The sequence below is a fragment of the Eulemur rufifrons genome, chromosome 16, assembly GCF_041146395.1.
Source record: "Eulemur rufifrons isolate Redbay chromosome 16, OSU_ERuf_1, whole genome shotgun sequence".
NCBI classification, from domain to species: Eukaryota; Metazoa; Chordata; class Mammalia; order Primates; family Lemuridae; genus Eulemur; species Eulemur rufifrons.
Window position 1 is genome coordinate 83,826,679 of NC_090998.1, and position 20,754 is coordinate 83,847,432.

The 20,754-nt window shown below is 50.1% G+C and overlaps 1 protein-coding gene across 2 annotated transcripts in view; it reads right to left on the bottom strand.

The window, feature by feature from the left end:
• SYN3 (synapsin III) overlaps positions 1–20,143 on the bottom strand; it is a 377,990-nt gene extending 357,847 nt beyond the window's left edge. Inside the window, exons 1-2 of one of the 2 annotated variants that reach the window (XM_069490347.1) lie at positions 19,750–20,143; positions 3,434–3,491 (exon numbers count right to left, since the gene is read on the bottom strand). In XM_069490347.1, coding sequence (XP_069346448.1) covers positions 3,434–3,491; positions 19,750–20,060 — 369 coding nt within the window. In that variant the 5' untranslated portion in view covers positions 20,061–20,143. The remainder of the gene's footprint in view (positions 1–3,433; positions 3,492–19,749) is intronic. The other variant, XM_069490346.1, reaches the window with a different exon arrangement.
• Positions 20,144–20,754: the final 611 nt, after the last annotated feature.

Below are 20,754 nucleotides of genomic sequence, written 5' to 3' on the forward strand. Positions count from 1 at the left end.
TACCTTTTCTTGCCTTTCTCTCCATCTGCTGGAGCAAGACATTGCTCTTTCGGCCTTGGTACCTCCATTAACACTGATGAAAGACGGACAATGGGGATATTCCAGTCCTTTTTCTTTTTTAATCAGAGCCCAAGGCTCTATCCCACCAAGTCCACTAATCTCTCAGAACTGAGTTTATTTAATATTAATGCATTCATCAACCTCCTCTGCTTGGTCCCACAGAGGGGTGACTTGTGCCTGTGGAGAAGAAGACCCTTTGCCTCAAATGTAAACAGAGGAGAGCTTGACGTGCCAACGACCCTGGCCCGCCCCTCTCCGGCCCAGCTAGGACACTGCTGCGAGGCCCCGCAGAGCCAGGAGTGCGTTCTGGGTAACGGAATGCAAAACCATGCAGTTCCCCCGGCACCGGCCTCCCCAGGGTTCCATGACTCCTGGCCATGTAAGAGCTGAGGCAAGCAGTTTTTGGCTTGGGGTGGGGAAGAGAGTGGGGCGGAGGAGCGGAGGCTTCCTCTAGGCCAACCACAACCACCTCATTCACTCTGTCCAGCAAAACCCAGACAGTGCGATTATCTGGTTAATTTGGCCTTTAGTTGAGAGACAGGCTCCCAAAATGTGAGGCCGGCTCAGACTAAACAGTGGCTTCCGTCCTAAGGCTTTTTCCTAAGTGCTAAAGGATGCGTGTGAGATTCCGGACCCACCCATTGATACAGATGGGCAAAGACAAGTCATTCGGCCTCCAAGATGGGTTTGGAAAGGTGTGTCTTCCAGGGAAAAATGCCCAAATGACCCGCTAATTGGTTTCCTGGCTAATTCACCTTCTGGCTTCCAGGGAAAGACATGGCTGGAAATCAGAATGACTCTAAATTAGCCAAGGTTTTCCAGTATGATTGTAGCCCTCACGGACTGGCTAAGTGTCCCCGAAGCCCTGGGTGAGTTATTCCTAGGGCAATTCCCTCTGAGACTCCTGCTCATAGATTTTTATACCTACAAGTTGGGTCAAAGGCACTGCTGAGATTAAAGGGGAAAATGAAAACATGCCTTTGGTGTTTCCACAAATAGGATAAGGTGGGGCGGGCTCAGCTGGCAACTGAGCATTTAGCAGATGGTTTATGAAAAACCCAGGTTTTTGAGGGGAGATTAAGGAGCAGTGATTTAGCGCCCTTGGAAACTGACAAGCAGCCTGGAATCTGTGGAATCTATCAGTTATTCATTCTGCAAATCTTTCCTTCGGTTCCAGTTTGTGCCAGGCCTGGTGCTACTTAACAGAGTGAGATCCACACAGCCATGGTCCCAACCCTCATGCAAATGATCCCACCCGAAATGTATGGCTAAAAACTTCGATGAGGGTAAGGAAGGAAAAGTTGAGGAGCTATGACAGGGAATAATAACCAGGTTATCTGATTTAGATCAGGTAAAGACTCAGAGAAAGAGTCTTTGAGGAAAGGATTTAAAGATAACCCTTTAAAGGATCTAATGAGCTTGTTTAGCAAGATCACTCTAACTTTGTTATAAAGAATGAATTGGAGATGGGTTAAAAAAAAATGGAGCTGTGAGGCTGTTGATTAAGAAGATTGGAAGTGAGTTGGTGGTGGTCTAGCCAAGGATCCAGGTAAAGGGGGTGGGGAGAGAGAAGTGGACGGCAGGCTGGGAGATACGGGCCGTGGAGTCGGCAGGGTCTGGTCAGGGAATGGGCGCAGCGGTGGAGAGACAGGGAGGCATCCAGGAGCCTGTGCAGGTGTCTGGCTAAGGTGGAAGGTAGATGGTGGCACTTGTCACCGAGATAGGGAATTAGGGGTCAGGGGAAGATGACGTGTCCTGTTTTAGAGTTGACCAAACTGGACCCCCACCACCACCATTCCACACTCTGTACTTCCAGGCTCTCCTCGCCATTGCTCACGCCCCTCCATTCACATACTCTACACATCTCTATCTCCACTTACTAACATCCTACCCATCCTCCGATCCATTTCCAACACCACTTCCTCCTCAAAGCCACTTCTGACTCCCTCAGTTGGCTACAACCGCTGCCGCCTGTAGCGCTAAGCTGGGACTTCTCTTCCCTGACCTCCCTCCATGTGGAAGCTCTTAAAGACCTATCTCGCCTCCCTTCCCAGACCACATGCCTTGTGGGATAGGTTCTCTGCTTCTATATCCTTGTCCCCCACATTGGCCAGCCACCACAGTAGACTCTGACAAATATTAAGAATAACCTGCTCTTTGCCATGGAAGGAAAACGCGTAGACATCGGATTGACTTGAAAGCCATAGGATCAAACTGAAATTTCAACTGTAGGTGTTTTTATATTAAGCCAACTCAGTCTGATGCCCAGAAGGCCTTTCTGTTCCTCTGACACACTAAACTCAAAAAGTCCAGGGAGAAAAACTGTCACATCCCTCCTATTTTTTTAATTGTGTTTTGAATTCATTTTACAGCACAGACCTTGTCTATCTTATTTACTATTTACTTTTGACGATGATGATGAGTAACATTTACTAAGTGCCAGGCATTGTTCCAAGTGCTTTTCATGGACTAACTCATTCGCTCCTCACAGTGACCCTGTGCACATGGGCTGATGCTATTATTGCCCAAATTGTACAGATGCAGAAACTAAGCTGGAGAGAGCGTTAAATATTGCTCAGCCAAGGCCAGGCAGTTAGTAAGGGGTAGTGTTGGGACCTAGTGTCCGACTCCAGACCCTGTGCTCAAAGGTGCTCTCCCAAGTTGAGCATAGTGCCTGGCAGAGAGGAGGAGGTCCTCACTGAATGAACGGGAGAAGCCTTCTACCCGGAGCCAGGAGACCACACCTTCTAGCCCTAATTCTGCCCCTGCCTCTCTCGGTGGCCTTGGGCAAGTCCGTGTTTCTTTCCACAGAAAATGAGGGACCTGGATATTGAATTAGTGGTAATAACAAGAGTTAGTATTGAGGATTCTGATCTCATTTGAGATTTTAAATAATTTAATCCCAACCATAATGGCACAAGGAAAATGAGGCATAGAGAGACTAAGTCCCCTGCCCAACACCTGGAAATGAGAGAGCCAGGATTCAAACCCATCATGCTCCCAAGCTATGCCCCCCAGCCCCAGCGGTTGCAAGGCGATGCCTCCGGGGCCGCGGGGGAACAGAACGGAGCAGACTTTTAGGTTCCTCCGTTCAACTCGATCAGAGCAACTCTACTTGCCTCTATTTTGCAGAATGAGCTCCTATCTGGTATCTCCTTCGAAGCAAGGCTCTCTGCTACAACAAAAATTGTTGCAAACTACTGAACCAAATGATTCTGGAATTTAATGAGACTCCCAGGTATGTAAACCGGGATTTTTCTGGTAATCTCAGCTCGTGACGGCCACATAAAATGGAAACCAAGGTTGCGCCTGAGAATGGCCCCTGCTGTAGAAAAGGTGAGGGTGGCAATGCTAAAGATGCAGCCCCACCTACCTGTTCCACTCGAATCTCAATCTCTCCGTTCACCTTCTTTCCGTGGAAATACTTTGACCTGTCGGGAGAAGAAGACATCCGCTGAGTAAGGATGCAGACAGCGCCACTCTCTTCTCCCTTCTCCCAAAGGCCCCGCCCCAGAGGTGTGCACCGAGACGCATTAGGACCTTCCCCCTCTTTCCTCCAGCCTCCATCCCTGACTCCCCCATTATTTCCAGGCAGAGGGGAAGGAGTGTGGATGGGAAGATCGGAGACTCAAGCTCTGGTTCCGTCAAGTCACTTGAACTCCCCATGTTTCAGTTTTATCCTCTGTGAAAGAATGATAATAATTGTGCTACATATTTCCAAGAGTTATTTTGAGAACTAAATGAAATAAGGGATCCTACGTAAATAAATAATGCAGTATTATTTTATTGAGTTATGCCCTATCTACTCCATCAAGGACTTATTATTGATCTATCCATCCACCCATTTCTTTTTGTCCATTTGTCTAATAAAGCAGTCTTCATTTATGCCTTTGTCTGTCATCCATCCAACCAACCGTCTGTCCATCCTTCCAAGACTTTCTTCTACATCCCCGCCTCTGTCTTCCCCGTTATCAGTAAACAGCACCCCCATTTACGCATTGCTCAAGGCGGAAGTATAGACATCATCCTTGCTATCTCTCTCTCCCTCCCGATTCCCAGTGATTCTACATTTCAATTATTCCTCAAATCCATCTACTTGTCCATTTTTCTCCATAAGCACCCTAATCCTGACCCAGGATTTATCACTACAATTAGTGTTAATTAATAACTGATTAATGCCTGTGTACCACTAAATCAAAATACAGTTCCTTGAGGTTAGGAACACTCTATCTTAGTCATCCTTCCCTTCCCAGCACTTACCAGAGTGCTTTACACACAGTAGGAACTCAGTTCCTATTCGTTGAATGAATAAATGAGGGAACAGATTGATGAAAAAAAATGCTTGTTGAATACTCACTTTGTGCCAGACACTACGCTAGAGGGTTTAACCTATAGCCTTTCTCATTAACACTCACAACCACCACCATGAGGTCACTACTACTATTCCCATTGTATAGATGAGGAAACTGAACCCCAGAGAGACTAAACACCCAGGGCTTCCACAACTGTGCTTTTGTTCAACTCTGAAAAACAGCAGCGACATTTGGGCTACTTGTGGGCTTAGACATCCTCCCCCACACAAAGCAAAAGTAAAAGTTTCCTCTTGTTCTCTTTGACTATTGGTGTGATGAAACTAAGAGTTGTTAGTCACTTGCTGTAAACTGGGGACTGTGTCAGCATTTCTGTAAACCTAGCTCTTCGCTTCCCAATATCCAGGGTCAACCTTTTTTCTACAGGAAGAGAGTTTATAGATAGACTCATAAACATGTATATCCCAACTCTCCCACGAGCTAGGTGTGGCCACATGATTGAGTTCTAATCAATAATTTGTAAGCATGACATTCAAGAACCTTCTTCTTAGTTTCTTCTTATTCTTTTCCCTGGAAGATGGATGTTGCCATCTGTTTTTTCAACCTTCCATTTGTGAAGGAAAGCACTTAGAATAGTTCCTGGCATGTAGTAAACTCCAGAGTACGTGGCCCAGGGCCTGAAACAGAATCTCCAACAGCAAAGGACTACTGAGTGTCTACCATGTGCCTACTGGGCGCCATGTAGTGGGAACCTCAAATAAAAGATAATCTGACCCCCTTGGGCTTTATAAAGCAGAATTCTGATTCACCTGACTTGGATCTGTCCCACAGGTGCAATGAGTGATGGATGATGATGGCAACAACAGAGAGGTGGCATTGCCCTGTGAGGGCTGCCAGCCCCTCTGCATCCCTCCCCTGGTCCACACAGCTCTAACTGGGCTCATACTTTAAGACTTTTGGGATTCAGTCCAGTGCCCCGGGGTCCTTCATGATCCTGGAGGAGACAGGGACCTCCAGTTTGCTGTCTGCGACATGGACACACCCAGCCTCCCGCTAGTGCCTAGATACACCCTGTGATTTTATGCCTCTGAGCCTTCGAGCGTGCTGTCCTCACTGCTCCTGCGGCTTCCTACTCTTCTTTACCTGCCCACCTCTTTCTCATGTTCCGAGATGGTCACGGGTGACACCTACTCTGTGAAGTGTTCCTGGACAGCACCTGCTCTCTGGCTGGGTTAGGTGTCCCTGCTCTGTTCCTACAGCAGGCTGTCCCTACTACCATCATAACACTTTCACTTCATGCTGTCTGTCCCCTGTCCCCAGATATCTAGTTTGGAAATTCCTAGCAGCTGGAAACTGAGGTTCAATGCTCACTGTATCTCCAGCAACCAGCACACTGAGCTAGGGCACAAGACATGTGTTTAACAAATGCTCCTTGACCAGGTAAAGGAATAATAACATCTTCCAGGGATAGTCCGCAGGGTAGCCTTTCCTCAAGATACTTTACTGCCACCTGCTGGCACACCATTGTAATAAATTCACAAAGCTACACAGATTACTATGTGGGGGTCACTTTGTACAGTGTTCAACCTGCACAACTGTTGGCCCTCAACTCGCTTCTCACCTAGAATTCAGGGCACCTTGCACTACCCCAATACCACCCATGCAGCTCTGGCCTCGATGAGACCTCACCTTCCTGGGAGAGAAACTTGTTTTGCCCATCTCTGGAATGTTTACTGCAGGGCCCGGCAGATGGAGTTGGGCTGGAGCTGAGGGTCAGGCGGTCCATCCCCCTGCCTGGCCCGGAGTCAGAAGTCTGTCTCCTGATGGGCCACACAGACTGCTGCCTCCTTGCCGGAGGCGGGGCTCATTCAGGCTTGAGCTGCCTCTGAACAGCTCTGTCTGGCAGAGGGAAGGGTAGGGATGGTCTGGAATTCTAGATGCCTTTGGGGGCTGGGGTTGCTGCCTCTGTAATTGACTGGCTGTTTGACCTCAAGCAAAATGGATGGACCTGCTATGCCCAAGGGCTTTGTCTCCCATTAGCTGCCTCCTCCTAATGCCCTAATATGTTCATTCTCATAACGAGCTCCCTGAATACCTCAGCCAATCAATCAAGTCCTTGGCCTTGGGACAAAGGTGGGGGAAGCTCTGGATTCCATGACGATTCCATCTCTGTGGGTGGTCTCATATTTTACTGCCACATCTGAGGCACCAGGAAGGAGAATATTATAAAACCGGTGCTGCCTGGGGTGGGAAATCCCTGGCTTGGGCAGGCGGGTGCGTGTGGGAGGATTTATGAGGAACGGGCACTGAGTTCTCCTGTGGCTGCAGCAGGGGCAGAGGAAAGGAGAATTGGCACAAACAGGACCCACCTGTGTCCAAACAGGGCTTTCCCCCCCCCCCACCCCCAGTGACTCCTACCTGTACAGGGATCTGTGGGGGTAAGGAACTGAGACACACCAGGGCCCTGAGCCACAGGAGGTGACAAATGTCCCCGATCCTGTTGGCCTCTGACAAAAATTAGGGAAAGGGATTTTTGCGGGTGGGGTCTGGTCTCAGTTCACATTACTTATGCACGCCCACATCCAGTCCCTGCTCATGGAGCCACATGTGACCAGGCACCATGCTAGGCACAGGGGTAGAAATAGCAGGTACAGGGGCAGATATAGCGCCTGTCCTCGTGGAGCTTACAGGCTCATGGAAAACACAAAAAATAAACCAGATAAAAAGAATGAGTCCTATGAATAAAATGCACAGACTAATGCAATTGAGGATAAGCTGTGGGGTACAGGGAAGATTGGACTTTGGTTGGTCAGGGAAGGCCTCTTTGAGAGATCCGTAACATACATGGATTGAAGACCTGTGTCAGAGCCTGCAGGCTCCAAGGAAACAAACATGAATACAACATCGTTCTTGGTTTCGGGGCGCTTACTACCTCACAGGAGGGACAGACACAAAGATGGACAGTGACCACACAGAGCATTAGCACAGAGATCCCGCTGAGCCCATGGAAGGGGCAGGAACCCAGCCTGAGGGTTCGTCCATCAGTCTGTCCAGGGTTTGGTGTCTGTTCTTTGCCAGGGCCTCAGGCTGCAAAGATGAGCATGGCGGAATCTGGATGCGTGTGTCTGTGGGGAGGACACAGGCAAGGGCAAAGGAGTTGAGCAGGCACTGCGAGCACCCAGGGGACAGATGCACTTTCTGCATGGCCCTTAATATGCAGGAAAAATAGGCGAGAGGCACAGAGCAGAAGACCTAGGTTTGAGCGGGCAGCGCTGGCACCTGCTGTGTGACTTTGGACCAGCCTCTTCTTCCTCTTCTGTAGAATGGGGATAAGAAGATCTACTACAGAGTCATCAAGAGGATTAAATGAGGACACAGAATTGAAGAGCTCTGGGAAACTGCCATGAAAGTGCATGTGTGCTGCTCACCGGTGGACTGCAGGGGTGGAGCTACACCTCCGCAGGTAGGGCAAGGAGCAGGCACTGCCAGCCTTGGAGACAGACCCAGGTCCTGTCCAGCTACATACCTCCTAGTGCTGCCTCGGACAAACACCAACCTTCCTAGCCTCGGTTTCCTCATTTGTAAAAATAAGGACATTGCTACGTTTGCCATAAGGACCCTGTGACTGGTACCCCTGACACATGGCAGGTGTTTAACTAATGTTTGTCTCTTTCCATCCTGTGCTTCAACATGATATGTGGAGGGCTGAGGTCAGCTGGGTATGTCCCTGGGGAAGCAACAGGTAACTTTCTCTCTCCAAGAGGAGGAAGATGGCAGCATCTGCCTTGCTCTCGGTGAAACCCTGCCTAGTGTCAAGCATGATGGAGGCCAGCCCCGTCTGCTCCCTGGCAGTTCCCCTTCCTCCCCAGCACAGGCCTCTAGGGTAAATAAAGTCATCAGCCACCCACTCCCTGTGACTGCAGAAGACAGGCTAGAATGTCATCTCCTAGTCCTATCTCTTCCCTCTCTAAAGACACAACACCATGTCACCTTCATTTCTACAGATGTCTGGAAGTCCACAACCTTCATATCTCAAAAAGGGTTAATGCTGAGAAGGCTAAATCACGCCCTCAGTACACATTTATTGGGCATCTACTAAGGGCCCAACCTGGGGAAATGCCCACAGGAAAGAAAATACGCTGAAAGGTAATTCAGACCAAGGTACAAGTGACTAATATATGATCATTTCAGCAAAGGGCTTTTGATGGTATAAGTAGGATGACAAGGGGACCTTGGGGATACTATGTGCCCTACTGAGAAAAGGGATGTGGGGCCTGTCAAGGCGGAAGAGCCGGGCACAAAAGAAGAGACCAAGAGAATTTATTATCCATTTGTCTGTCCACCAATCCTTCTATCCATCCATATATGCATCCACCTCATCCATCTCACCCATCCATCCATCCATCTCACCCATCCATCCATCTCACCCATCCATCCGTCCATGCATCTCATCCATCCATCCATCCACCCACCCACCCATTCATCCATCCATCTCATCCATCCATCCACCCACCCACTCATCCATCCATCTCATCCATCCATCCATCAACAAATGCTATGTACTCAGCACTGTGCTAGGCCCTTGGAATTGCACTGAACATCCTGCCATCCTGGGGTTTACAGTCTAGCTGGGACATAATTCCAGAAGAGAAACTAGACCAAATATTACCCTGACTCCCATCTTCTTTATCAGAAGTTGCCAACTAGTAGACCTCACAGAGTCCACAGTCTTGTTTTGTTCAGTTTACATTATACACTTTTAAGTAGAAAATTCATATAACAGTGTAGATTTCTGGTTTCTTTTGAAAATCAGTAAGTCAGCAACACCAGGCCTGTATCCCCAATGGCCGAGTGGCCTGCAGCTGCTGCCTCAGAAGGGGCCTCAGTTCTCACGCCCAGTGCAGTTCCCATTGCTCCCTGTCACCTCTCTGCGGCTGAAACCAAGTGGCAGCTACCATTTGTCCTAGAGCTTGTGCTGCTATTTTCCTTATAGCAGGGGGGTAGTTCTTGATGCCTATGTTTTTTCCTACCACCTGCCCCTTCACTCACTGACTGGGTTGTCTCCTATGAGCAGCTGTACAGGCAACCCCTAACTTAGCTAAGCCCATTCTGAAGATGGCAATTAGCTCAGTGCAAATCTTCAGGAAACCCACACCCCTACCCCTGCTGCAAACCCAGGTAGGAGGTCAGGAAAATGGACACAAAGCAGCAGCCCTTCTCCCACCATCACAGACGGCCTCTCTCCTGTCGAGGATCCATGTCCCAGGCAGGCTTCCACAGGCCCCGGGGAGAAGAGACGTTCTGTAATGCAGTTGGCGTCTGCCCAGAGCCCGTCCTCCCCAGGGCAAGGCAGCAACTCAGGCGGGGTGGAGTGTGTAGATTCCAGCCCGGGAATAGCTATTGCTCAAGAAGATCCATGCATCTGGGGGACTCCTTCGAAACAAGGTCACTCGGAGGGCTTGGGCCAGAAAGCCACCCTGGAGGAGGTGGTTAGACTCACAGTGAAACTGTTAAACTCCTCAGAGGAAAGCAAGGTAAGGGCATGAGACCTGCCTAAAGGAAACTCTCAGGAGAAACTGAGAGACTATGGGTCCAAGCCTCCTTTAAGGGCTTGTGGTCTGACCCCCTTGTGGTCTGAGCCCCATTATTTCTCCCAAATGGGCAGCCAAGCTGTGTTTGAACATTTGCAAGTGACGGGGAGCTCACTCCCTCACCAGGCAGCCCACTTGGTCTTTGGATGACTTTGCCAGTGAGACACATTTTCTGGACGTTGAACTGAAATACGTCTCCTCTGTTTTCCCCCTGCAGTTCCAGTTCTACCAGTTGGGAGCTACAGGAAGCAAGTCCTCTAGTTTGATGGTTTCCAAACTTGGCTCTACATCATTTTAAAAAACAGTCTCCTCAGCTCCACTCTAGATATTCAGATGCGGTTGTTCAAGGGAAACATCTCAGTTTGGCCTGTCCTGTCTCCATTCTGCCTTCCGCTGGTGACAGTACCTCTATTTGCATTTGCATGGATGGAACCAGCCTCTCTCTTTTGTGCAGTCCTGGTGGGACTGTCCGACAGCATCCGCAGAGCAAGGGGTGGAATAAGCCATGCTTGTTCTTCCCCAGGAATTTGATTTTTGAACAGAGAGGAACACGGATGAAAGCCAACAGGAGCTGATTTAACAAGATACTGTTCTTGCTGCCTCGATAATCCCTATTTTGCCTAAGTCAGCCAAAGTCTATTTCTTTTTCAGACACAGAACTCCGTCCCGTACAGAAGGTGCCTGGGAATCTGAATGTCATTCTGATGGAAACAGTCTTGTGTGTGTGTGTGGGGGGGGTGGCTATGATCTTAGTCCGTCCTCCTTGTTTCACACGAGGAAACAGAGGCCAGAGAGGAAAGCGCCCCCTCCCCCCAGATCCCACAGCATCGGCAGAGTTCTTTAGAAAGGCAGCCAAGAAGAAAGGACTTTAGGAAGAAACAGCATCCATCAGATTTCTCCCCACACTCCCTTCTGCTCAAAGACATTTCCCCCAGATTTTCTAGCCTCGGTTCCGAGGGTGAAGCTCTCCCCCAAGGCTCTACGAGGGTGGGGATAACAGCTCTTCACTGTTCCCCTCTCCTCCCCACAAGAGCCGGGTAGGAAGCGGCAGGGACACCAGGCAGTCGGATTGGACGGCGTGAAGACCTCACGGAGAGAGGTCAGCACTTGAAAAATTCCTCAAGTCAAAGGGCTCGGGGCTTGGGTGCCACACAAGGCCCTCACTGTGTGCGCACATTGTCCCCCTGATATAAAAGGGGCCGGGCCTGGGAAAACGGAGCTGTCTCCAGGCGACCGGGCAGGCTGCTGGGGAATGCCCAGGGCCCTCCCTCCCCCAGACACCAGGGCCAGGGACGCCAGGGGAGAGGGAGGGGCAGGGGGTGCAGGGTGGGTGCCCAGAGGGAGCGGGATGAGTCCTCAAGTCCAGAGCCACTCCAGGTGGGGTGGGGTGGTGTGTCTGAGTCACAGAATGAAGAAGCAAGCAGAGAGGGGACAAGCCCCTTTCGTTAGGCCCTGCCCATCTCTACCCCCACCCCTCCAGCCATCCCAGAACCCCCTTTACTTCCCACACAAACAGGCAGGGCCTGCCCTCGTTCAAGGAGAGTCTTAGGGATAGGGGAGGCGGTGGGGAGAGGCATAAGGACTTCGCTTCCCGCAGCCAAGTGTCTTCAACAGAGAGTTGTGTGTCTCCACTTTAAGCCTCTTAACCAACTCTAGGAGGAGGGGACTGACTTGGAGTCTGTACCTCCTCCTCACCGCAGAGGGACTGCCAGCCTGCCAGGATCCAGACACCCTCCTCCAGGGCTGCTGGAAGACGGCCCTCGAGCACATCCAGCTGAATTGAGAAGCAGGCCAAGTGGCTTCCTTCCCCCTGGCTCCCAGAACGATTATATTCACAAGCAATTAGTAATTGCAATTAATTGTTAATAACAGTTACCATTTCGGGGCCTATTATGACAGGCTAAGCCATGTACCAGCTCCACCCGTGCTATTATCTGTCATCTTTACAATCACCCTTCGAGAAAGATATTCCACGATCCTGCCTTACTGCTGAGGAATGTGAGGTTCAGAGGTTGGACTTGCCCAAGGTCACATAACTGAGAGAGAGAACGGGGACCAGAGCCCACAGTTCCCAGGCCGTCTGGCTCTAGATGGTCCACTCGGCTTTGCTCCCTCCCTGCTGGTGACGGACAGTCCTCGTCACAGACAGGGAAAGCCGCTCTCTGAGAATGGGGTCAGTTGGGGGGCCTGGTTTGGCTCCCTAGTCAGAGAGTGAGGAAGCTCAAAGGCCAGCCTCTCGTTGGCCCTGCGTGATCAGGGCCAGCAGAGTCTCTTGTCACTGTCCCCCATAAGTGGGGAGGCCAGATAAAATACAGGACAGCCAGTTAAATTGGAATTTCCAATGAACAACCGATAATTTTGTAGTATAAGTCTATCCCAAATATTGCATGAGATGTACTCATTCATTGCCTTTGTAAGTATTACCTGGTGATGCCACTTCTGAGTTCACACCCACACCCGTCCTTCCTCCAGGTGCCACAGACAGAAGCAGAATGTCCTGATCACCATAGGCTCAACCGGGCCCCGTGCAAGTCCTCAGAGGGACGTGCCAAGATGCCTGCAGTCCTCACACCTTCAGTCAAAACCACCCGAAGCAGACTGTCCCCTCAGGGAAAGACTGGAGCCTTTGAGTCATCCCCTGGGCAGGAAGGAGGAGGGGAAGTCTCTGGAATAACATGGCAGATTCAGGTACTGTTCCTGAATTCCAGGGAAACTGAGTGGTTCTGAGACTCTCACCCAGGGCATCCTCAATTCTGAACTTTCCCTTAATAATAATAGCAGCCTTTGGCAAGAGCATCTATTCATACGTTAATCAAATCATCCATCTATCCCACGTTGCCATGTGCCAGGCACCGTGCTAGGCTCTGAGGATCGGCGGTTGCACAAAGGAGGCATAAACTCTGCCCTCGGGAAGAGTATGTGGGTAGGACAGGCCTGAGTCACGGGTGGACAAAGAACCCACACTGAAAGACACCCACGGAGGACAGGAACTAGGCATTCCCACAGGATAACACCCCTGCCAGGCCCATGGTATGGAGAAGGCGGTGGCCTTATGATCCCGCTTGACAGAGGAGCAAACTGAGTGTCAGAACGGTGTGGCAGCTTGGCTAAGACCACAGAGATGGTGAGCAGCATGTCACCTGCTTTCCCAGTTTAACTCTCCTGGGACACATGTTTGACATGTGTTAGGAAATCACATCTTTAATAGCAAAACATAGGGAAAAGAACAGAAAAGATCCCGCCTCAGACCCCTTGCTGCTTTAGAAAGAGGAAAATATTCTACACCCGTCCAAGGGCAGTTTCTATAAAAGGTCCAGTTTGCAAACCTGAGCTTTCAGATGGCTACGGGAACCCCCTTTTCCCTCGGCACCCTTAACCCTGGCTGCCAGAGGGCTCCGGCAGGGCGGGGCGGCCTGGCTCAAGGTGGGGCGCCTTCCTCTGAGGGTGAGGTCACCAGATCCTGTGCTTGGCCGCATGCTGTAACATGGAGTGCTGCCACCCGTTGCCTCACGCTGCTCTCGGGCGCTGGGTGTGTGCGGGGCTGTGAGGCTCCAGAGCCCTGCTCCGAGGCCGACGCCCTCCCTCCCGGCACAGAACAGGCTGGGCTTTGGGTGGGAGTGGGGAGAACAGCAAGAGAACCGCAGGGACCGGGATGCTCCTTCGGATGGCCTGAGCCAGATCAGGATGCCCCTGGCATCTGTTTCGATTTGGGGCGCAGAGCCTCAGGTCTCCTTATGTATGAACTTAGAACAGCCCTCGCGCCCTGTGCGGTTATTAGGAGGGCTGAGTTCGAGAATCTCTGAAAGCCATTTAAGCACAATGCCTGGTCATGTCAAGTGCACAAGCATTTGTCGTATGACAATGAAGAAATGACCTCATCATCCTCAGAGCTCACATGTTCATTCATTGGTTCAACCGACATTCTCCAGCCTCTACCTGGTGCCAAGCACTGACACCCTGGCCGTCGGCGGCAGGAGGGTGGCACCACTAGAAACACCTTTTAAGAAGTGAGCCCGGGTCAAGCCCCAGCCCAGCCGCCCTTCTGTTTCCTTTCCTCGAGCAGGTGCATGGTGCCTCTGTGCTCTGCCTCGTCACCTTGCAGACGGCCCCTGACAGGCAAATCAGGAAACACCCAGGAGCAGCGGTGAGCTGGCAAACGCTTAACAACCGGTTCTCTGGAGGGGGACACGAAAAGCCCTGATTTACGGCGTTTGCCAATTTCGGTGATGTAAATGCTTCCACTGTGGCCAGTGTGACTTTTGTTGGATTGAGTTTGGGATGAGAGGGGAAAAAGAGGATTTCAGAATGCTGCCAAGGTCATTCCTGGGTTTCACCTCACACTCCCTGCCTTGTCATGGCCAACAACACGCCACCTCTCAAATCCCTCATTCGGTCAACAGACATGTCCTAGGAGCCTATCAGGTACCCTGTCTTAGACGCAGAGCAACAAAGGCCGCGCTTAGGAGTGGTGAGCGGGTGGCAGTTATCGACCCGCTGGCAGTATTACGATTATCACACCACGTAATAATTCTCGGAGAAGCCAGAAATGCACAAGATGCCTGGTCACGGGTACGGTTACCATCGTTTGTTTAGTGGGACCGCGGTCTGCGATCCTCTGGGCGGAAAGGTTGGTAGCTGAGGAGTGTTTCAAACCAAGGATACCCTTTCATTTCTTCCCCAGCAATAGACGGAAAAAGAAACCATAGGAAAGGCTGGGGAATAAAAGGGAAAGTAACAATAGATCATTGTTGAAATGGAATGGCAGATATTCTGGGAACAAGGCTAAGTGGAGTAAGAGCACAGGAGGGCCATGGCTCCAGAGGCCACTGGGAGAGCAGCTGGGACAAAGATCTGGCTGCTCCACCGTCCCCTGCCCCATCCCCCTCCTCCCTGGGATCCAGAGACCTTGCAGGGGAAACCGAGAGCAGGGAGGTACGCCAACCACACCCGGTCACGTTAAATGTTTTGATTTTGAAAATCAAACCTGGGGTTCTGGTACATTCATAGGCAGGTCGTTCCTTTTTTAAAAAATAATTTCATAAAAACAGAAACTCCTCATCTATGTGTTTTACATTGCTGACCCCTAAGGTAGGGCGAGTTTCAGACCCCATTAGGCCCATTCTGTTATCCTGATCAGACTGGACGGGGATGTCACACGCTAACGGAACACTTCCCGTGTGTGGAGCACCAGGGATACAGAGAAGAATGGGATGGGCCTTGTTCTTGCAGAAGAGACAATTACAATACAGTGTGGGATGTGCCCCCATGGCGCCATGCAGTGTGCTTCAGGTTATACTAATACAAGCGAGGTCATTATTAGCGCTGTTGGCAGGGTGGGGTGTATCAGGGAAGGCTTCACAGAAGAGGGAACACCTGAGCAGGCTTTTAAGGATGAACAGAAATTGGCCAGGTGAGCAAGACAGGGAAGGGTATTCCATGTAGCAGGGACCAGAATATGCTAAGGCAAAAGGGCATCTTTGAGAACTATAAGCCGTTTGCTATTCCTGCAGAAAAAGCAGCAAAGTAGGAAGCAGAGCTGGAGACAGAGCTACAGGGAGGGCAGACATTCCTGACTTTGGCTTTGAGAGCAGTGATGCACCACAGAATCATGAAAGGAGATGCATGGGTGGGGGAGGGAGGAGCAAAGGGACATGGGTCAGATTTGTGTTTCAGAAAGATGACACTTTGGTGGTGACATGGAAGGAGGTGAGGTCAAGATAGGAGGCCTGAGAACAGTGAAGCTGCTGGAAAATTCTAGGCAAGAGAACCAGTGGAGAGGCGGGAGGGCTGAAGAAAACTGAGCTAGAATCCATTAATTTTATTTCCCCTTTCCCTTGTGTTCTCAGAACTGGTGGGCCTCCCCCATCCAAGAGGACAGCATCAACTTTAGTTCAGACCTACTACTGTGCCAGGCCTTCAGCGGGGCTGGCCCAAGCACCCTCACCCAGGCCAGGCCCGCCTACCCGGGCAACCCCAGCAGAAGGTGGTATCCTCCATCAAATGCTTGGCCATGAGTCCCCCCAGCAAAGATGGCTTTGAGACCCTCTATTTCTCCGCAGAAGATGAAAGCTCCTTCCCCCTAGGTCACTGGCCAGGTATCAGATTGTCCATGGGGGGCCCGGGCTGGTTCAGAGTCTGCAAGCTGGACCCCCCAGGAGGGGAACAGTGTTATCCTGCAACCTCCTCGCCTGCCTGCAGGGAAACCTGATTCGGCAGGGAGGCCCTGGACCGGGCATGGGAGACAGAGATGTGTAGAAAAGGGAGCCTGTCCGGTGGGGGTGGGTTCACTCTCAGTCCAGACTGTGGATCCTCTCCTCCCTCATTATCATCTCAAAGGGCGAAGAAAGGGACTGTGAGAGCTGGCCTCTTCCCCTCGACAGCTTCTTCCCCTCTGGAGACGGTTGGCACAATGAAGGAGGGGCTGGGGCGGGGGCTGACCCCGAGGCAGCCCCAGGCTCTGCCAAAGCCGCCCAGGGACCGCGGGGCTGGCCCGCCACCTGCTGGCCGCTCCTGGTGGCGGGAGACAAGCATCGTTCAGCAATGTTTCAGGGCAGGATTGAGATTCTAAGGCAGCCAGGATCAATTTAGAGAAATCTGGGAACATACTGAGATTCAGACAGGTTAGGAAGTTGGGGAAGAATCTGGGTTAAAGTTCGGTATGAGAAGCGGATGTGTCGGTGGCAGGAAGTCTCCGTCACAAACATACGATGAACACAGGGCCACCTTCCGGGTGAGTTGAGGACTCTCATTTGCTACGTCTCCCCTTTTTTACCCACAGAGGGGCAAGAACACCACCACTAACCAAAGATGTTGCTCTCAAATTCTAACTAAAGTGTGGGCATAGGACATGCGGTTGAGACGTATTGGGAGAAACCTCTCTGGCCAAAGCTGTGTCCCCGACCGGTGTGCACAGCCTGAAACTCACGCAAAGGTCCTCCCTGTGGACTGGAAAGATTAACTATCAAAGTCAAAATTTAAATGTTGCTTCACTGAGGCCATTCATTGCATTGCAGCCTCATTAACTGTGCCCCTACACTCCTGCACACCACACAGAGTGTGGGGACAGAGATTAACAAGACCCAACTTTGTCACCTGGAGCTATAGGGAAAAATGACCAATACAGCAATGGGATAAATAAATAGTACAGTAGGATAAATCCTAATCCAGGCTTCCCAATATTTGGCATGAAGATATTAAACAGGAATGCCTATCGGGGCTGCTGTCCAGATGATTAATGTCATACAGGAAGGGTCACAATAGTCCGCAGTAGTAACACATGCTTCACTAGCATTTGCCATCCACCAGGCACTTGTATACCAGCTCAGATGTTAAGCCGTCTTACATATACTAACTCTATGAGGTAGGTACTAGTATTATTCTCATTTAGGTGCAGTAACTTGCAAAGGTCACCTACTTTTTCAGGGTGGAGATGGGATGTGAAGCCTAGCTCTGATGTCTGTATTCTTAACCACTGCATCATACTGCCATTTATTGAGTTCAACCTCCCTACAAGAAGGAACTTTCCTGAAAAATAGCTGAGCCAGGGACAACACAGCCAAGCAAGGATAACACTCAAAATCAAGGTCAAATGTCAGGCTGAATAGAGATAGAAGCCTTCAAGGGACACGTAGCCATTCTGACTGCCGAACAGACAGGCAGTGGCACCGTACAGGGAGGAAGGCCTAGAAGCAACACCGTGGCAGACATCCACCCCTGAGCTCAGAAGCCAAATGTGCAGCTTTACATAAACACATAAGCGGAGTTAAACAGGCTTCATGGTAGGCGCCTTCAAGCAAGAAGAGACACCGAAGACAACTGAGACTGGATCAGAACAGAGGTGATTCACACGGCCACTCTGGTTAGGAGGCGATTCCTGAGCAGGAAAGTGAAGACTGACGTCTGACTCTGCTGAACATCGTTAATGGTGACTGTATATTGAACACTCATGATAAACTATAAATAGCTCCCACTCCAAAGTACGGACTTAAGCATTCCCAACCTGAGTTAACTTTTCAAGGAAAGGATGTGAGTGTTTATGTGCATGTTAGAATTACAGAGTACCTGGCACGCTTAGTGACCTGGATACACTCATTTACTCACTTAATACATAGTTCCTGGGTGCCTATATGTGGCCACCCTTGGACACATGCATATGCAACCTTGTCTTCCATCCCCAAAGGCTGCCCACTGTCGGCTGCTCTGCTTCCCATCCATGTACTCCTCTGCCCTGGACGCGGTGCTCCCCTGTCCCCACATTTGAACTAAATCCCTGTACGGCAAATTCTATGTCTCCAGCTGCCCTGACAATATCTATCACCTCTCAGTACCAAAAAGTTGGGGTAGAGACTACTCTGCAACTGCATGAATGCAGGGACCTGTTCATTTCCATACCTGAGCCCTTAAGCTGTGCCTTGCACTCAACAGGCCTCAGTAACTACCTGGTGAATGACTGCTGCAATGATCTTGACACAAGCACCAGGCCTCTGTCCCTGAGAGCTCACCATGTAGGGGGCACCGCCAGAGAAGGGGCTGGAAAGTAGGTCCTTTCGGCTTACCTTTGGTGTTCAGAGGACAGGCTGTAGAGCCAGACTGACAGTAGGTGGAAGAGCTGGGATGCAAACTCAGGCACTCTGATCCCAAGGGTTCGGGATAAGGCCTGGAGGCATGCATGGGTTTTCTTTTACCCTTGTAACAGCCTCATGTTATGGAGGGAGGGTGGCTGAGGCTGAAAAAGGTTAATCCGGCAAGTCTTGCCAGACGTATTTCAGATTTAAGACCTTTCTCATTTTTGGAAAGGTAACATGGTGTATATATCGTATTTTATATAACACTTCCAGTGATCTCTGACCACACCCAATATCAAACACATCATGATGGTTTCAGCAAATCATATGAACAAGCACACTGAGTGGTATAATCCAGACTAATAGACCCTAACTTTCCTTTGGATCAGGCATTGCTGCTCAAGGAGCTAAGGAAATTTTACCCCAAAATATGACTCATTGGTATAGAGAGTGTTTTGAATTAAAGGCCCTTAGAGATCAACAGGCCTTTGGAAGGGGTTTTTCCTCTATCTGCATAACCAGACGGACCCATCAAAAGAACAATTGACTTCCCTTCCTTTCCCTGTTATCTCAATATATTCCGGGAAAGAAGATCAAGAATGCAACCAGACCTGGCCCAAACCATTTTAAACATAATAACTGTCCCTCAGGTTAATGTACAAGTCAATCTGTTTCCCCCATGCATTCATCCTTCCTAGCAACCATTTATTGCCCCTAAATGGAATTATCTATATTGCTCATCTTCATCTTCCTCGCCCCTCTAAAAGAAGAAAAGACAAATTTCTGGACCCCATTGGGATATTGGGTAATTACTCTGTGATTCTCCCCATGCACATGGTAAAGAAACCCCTTTCTCAAATTAATCTGCCTTAATTGTGAGTTGATCTTTCAGCGAACTTTTGGGGGAAAGGGGAAGTTTCCCCCTTACGCCAAAAAGATTCCAAAACATTTCTATTTCCAAAATGTTCTGGATTTTTGATTTGCAAGTGAGGGACTGTGGACCTGTAAATGCAAAGCACTTAGAAGAGAACGTGGCACAGAGCAGGTGCTATGGGGACTAGCATGCAGTAGCCACTCGGTACTTGTCAGTGTCCTTCTCTCTGGCCAGTCTTTGACACCACCTGAGCCTCTCATAGATCCTCCCTCTTGTCCCCAAAGAGGTGAGATAAGCCCCATCTCCTCTGCTGCCCCAGAAGGTGGCAGTGCTTATGGACTCCTGCTTACCAGTCTGTGTGTGCATCGTCGATCACCAACAGGATCCTGGGTCTTTGCACAACAGGCGTGGAGGGAGCCAGAGGTTCCATCAGCCCCGCGGGGGCCTGTGGGGTCTGCTTCATGGCACTGGAGAGGGAACTGAACAGGCTGGATCCCGGGGAGGAGAAGGAGGCGGCCAGGGGCTGGGGGTGCCTCCTCTCCATGGCCGGGGAAGCCGGGGAGCTGGTGGAGCTATCCGGGCGCTGCAGGTCCGTCATGTAGCCATTGGGCAGGTTGGTCACGAAGCTGCTGTCGGAGAGACGCCGCCGGAGGAAATTCATGGCTATAGGTGGAGATGGCTTGTTCCTACTCAGACGTGGCTTGGTGAGGCCCAGGGCACAGGCTGCTGGGTGGACGGAGTGGTAGGACTTGGGGCCAGAAGAGCCCGGGGAGCTCTGCACGACCAGCAGTCAGCTTCAGCTGCCTTGGCTGCCCTCCTGGAAACAAGCCAAGCAACACATTAGCGGACACAACCTCCTCCCCTGTGAGAGCAACACACACGGCACTTTCCTGCCCAGCCGCTGGTGGCAAGGTAAATTGGGACATCCTTTTGGAAAGGAACTTGGCAACGTGTATTAAGAGCATACCTTTTTGACCCCAAATTTCCATTTTCTGGAATTCTGGCCCAAGGAAAGAATCTGAGCCACAGAAAAAGCCTCATGTTCAAATGTGTTTATCACAGCATTGTTTACACTAGCAAAACAGCGGGAAGGATCTCAACATTTAACCACAGGATAACGAATAAATAAACTATAGCACAGTCACTCAACGAGCCTTTTGTGGGTATTAAAAAAGCACATTGAAGGACAGTTTTTAGTAACAGAAAAAATTTCATGTTGTAATATTATATAAAAAAGATCATGATACAAAATTATAGGTTCAGAATGACTACAACTATGTACAAGTTGAAATAACAACACTTTGGAAATAAAATAAATCAAAATGTTAACAATGACTATAGTTTGGTAATACAAG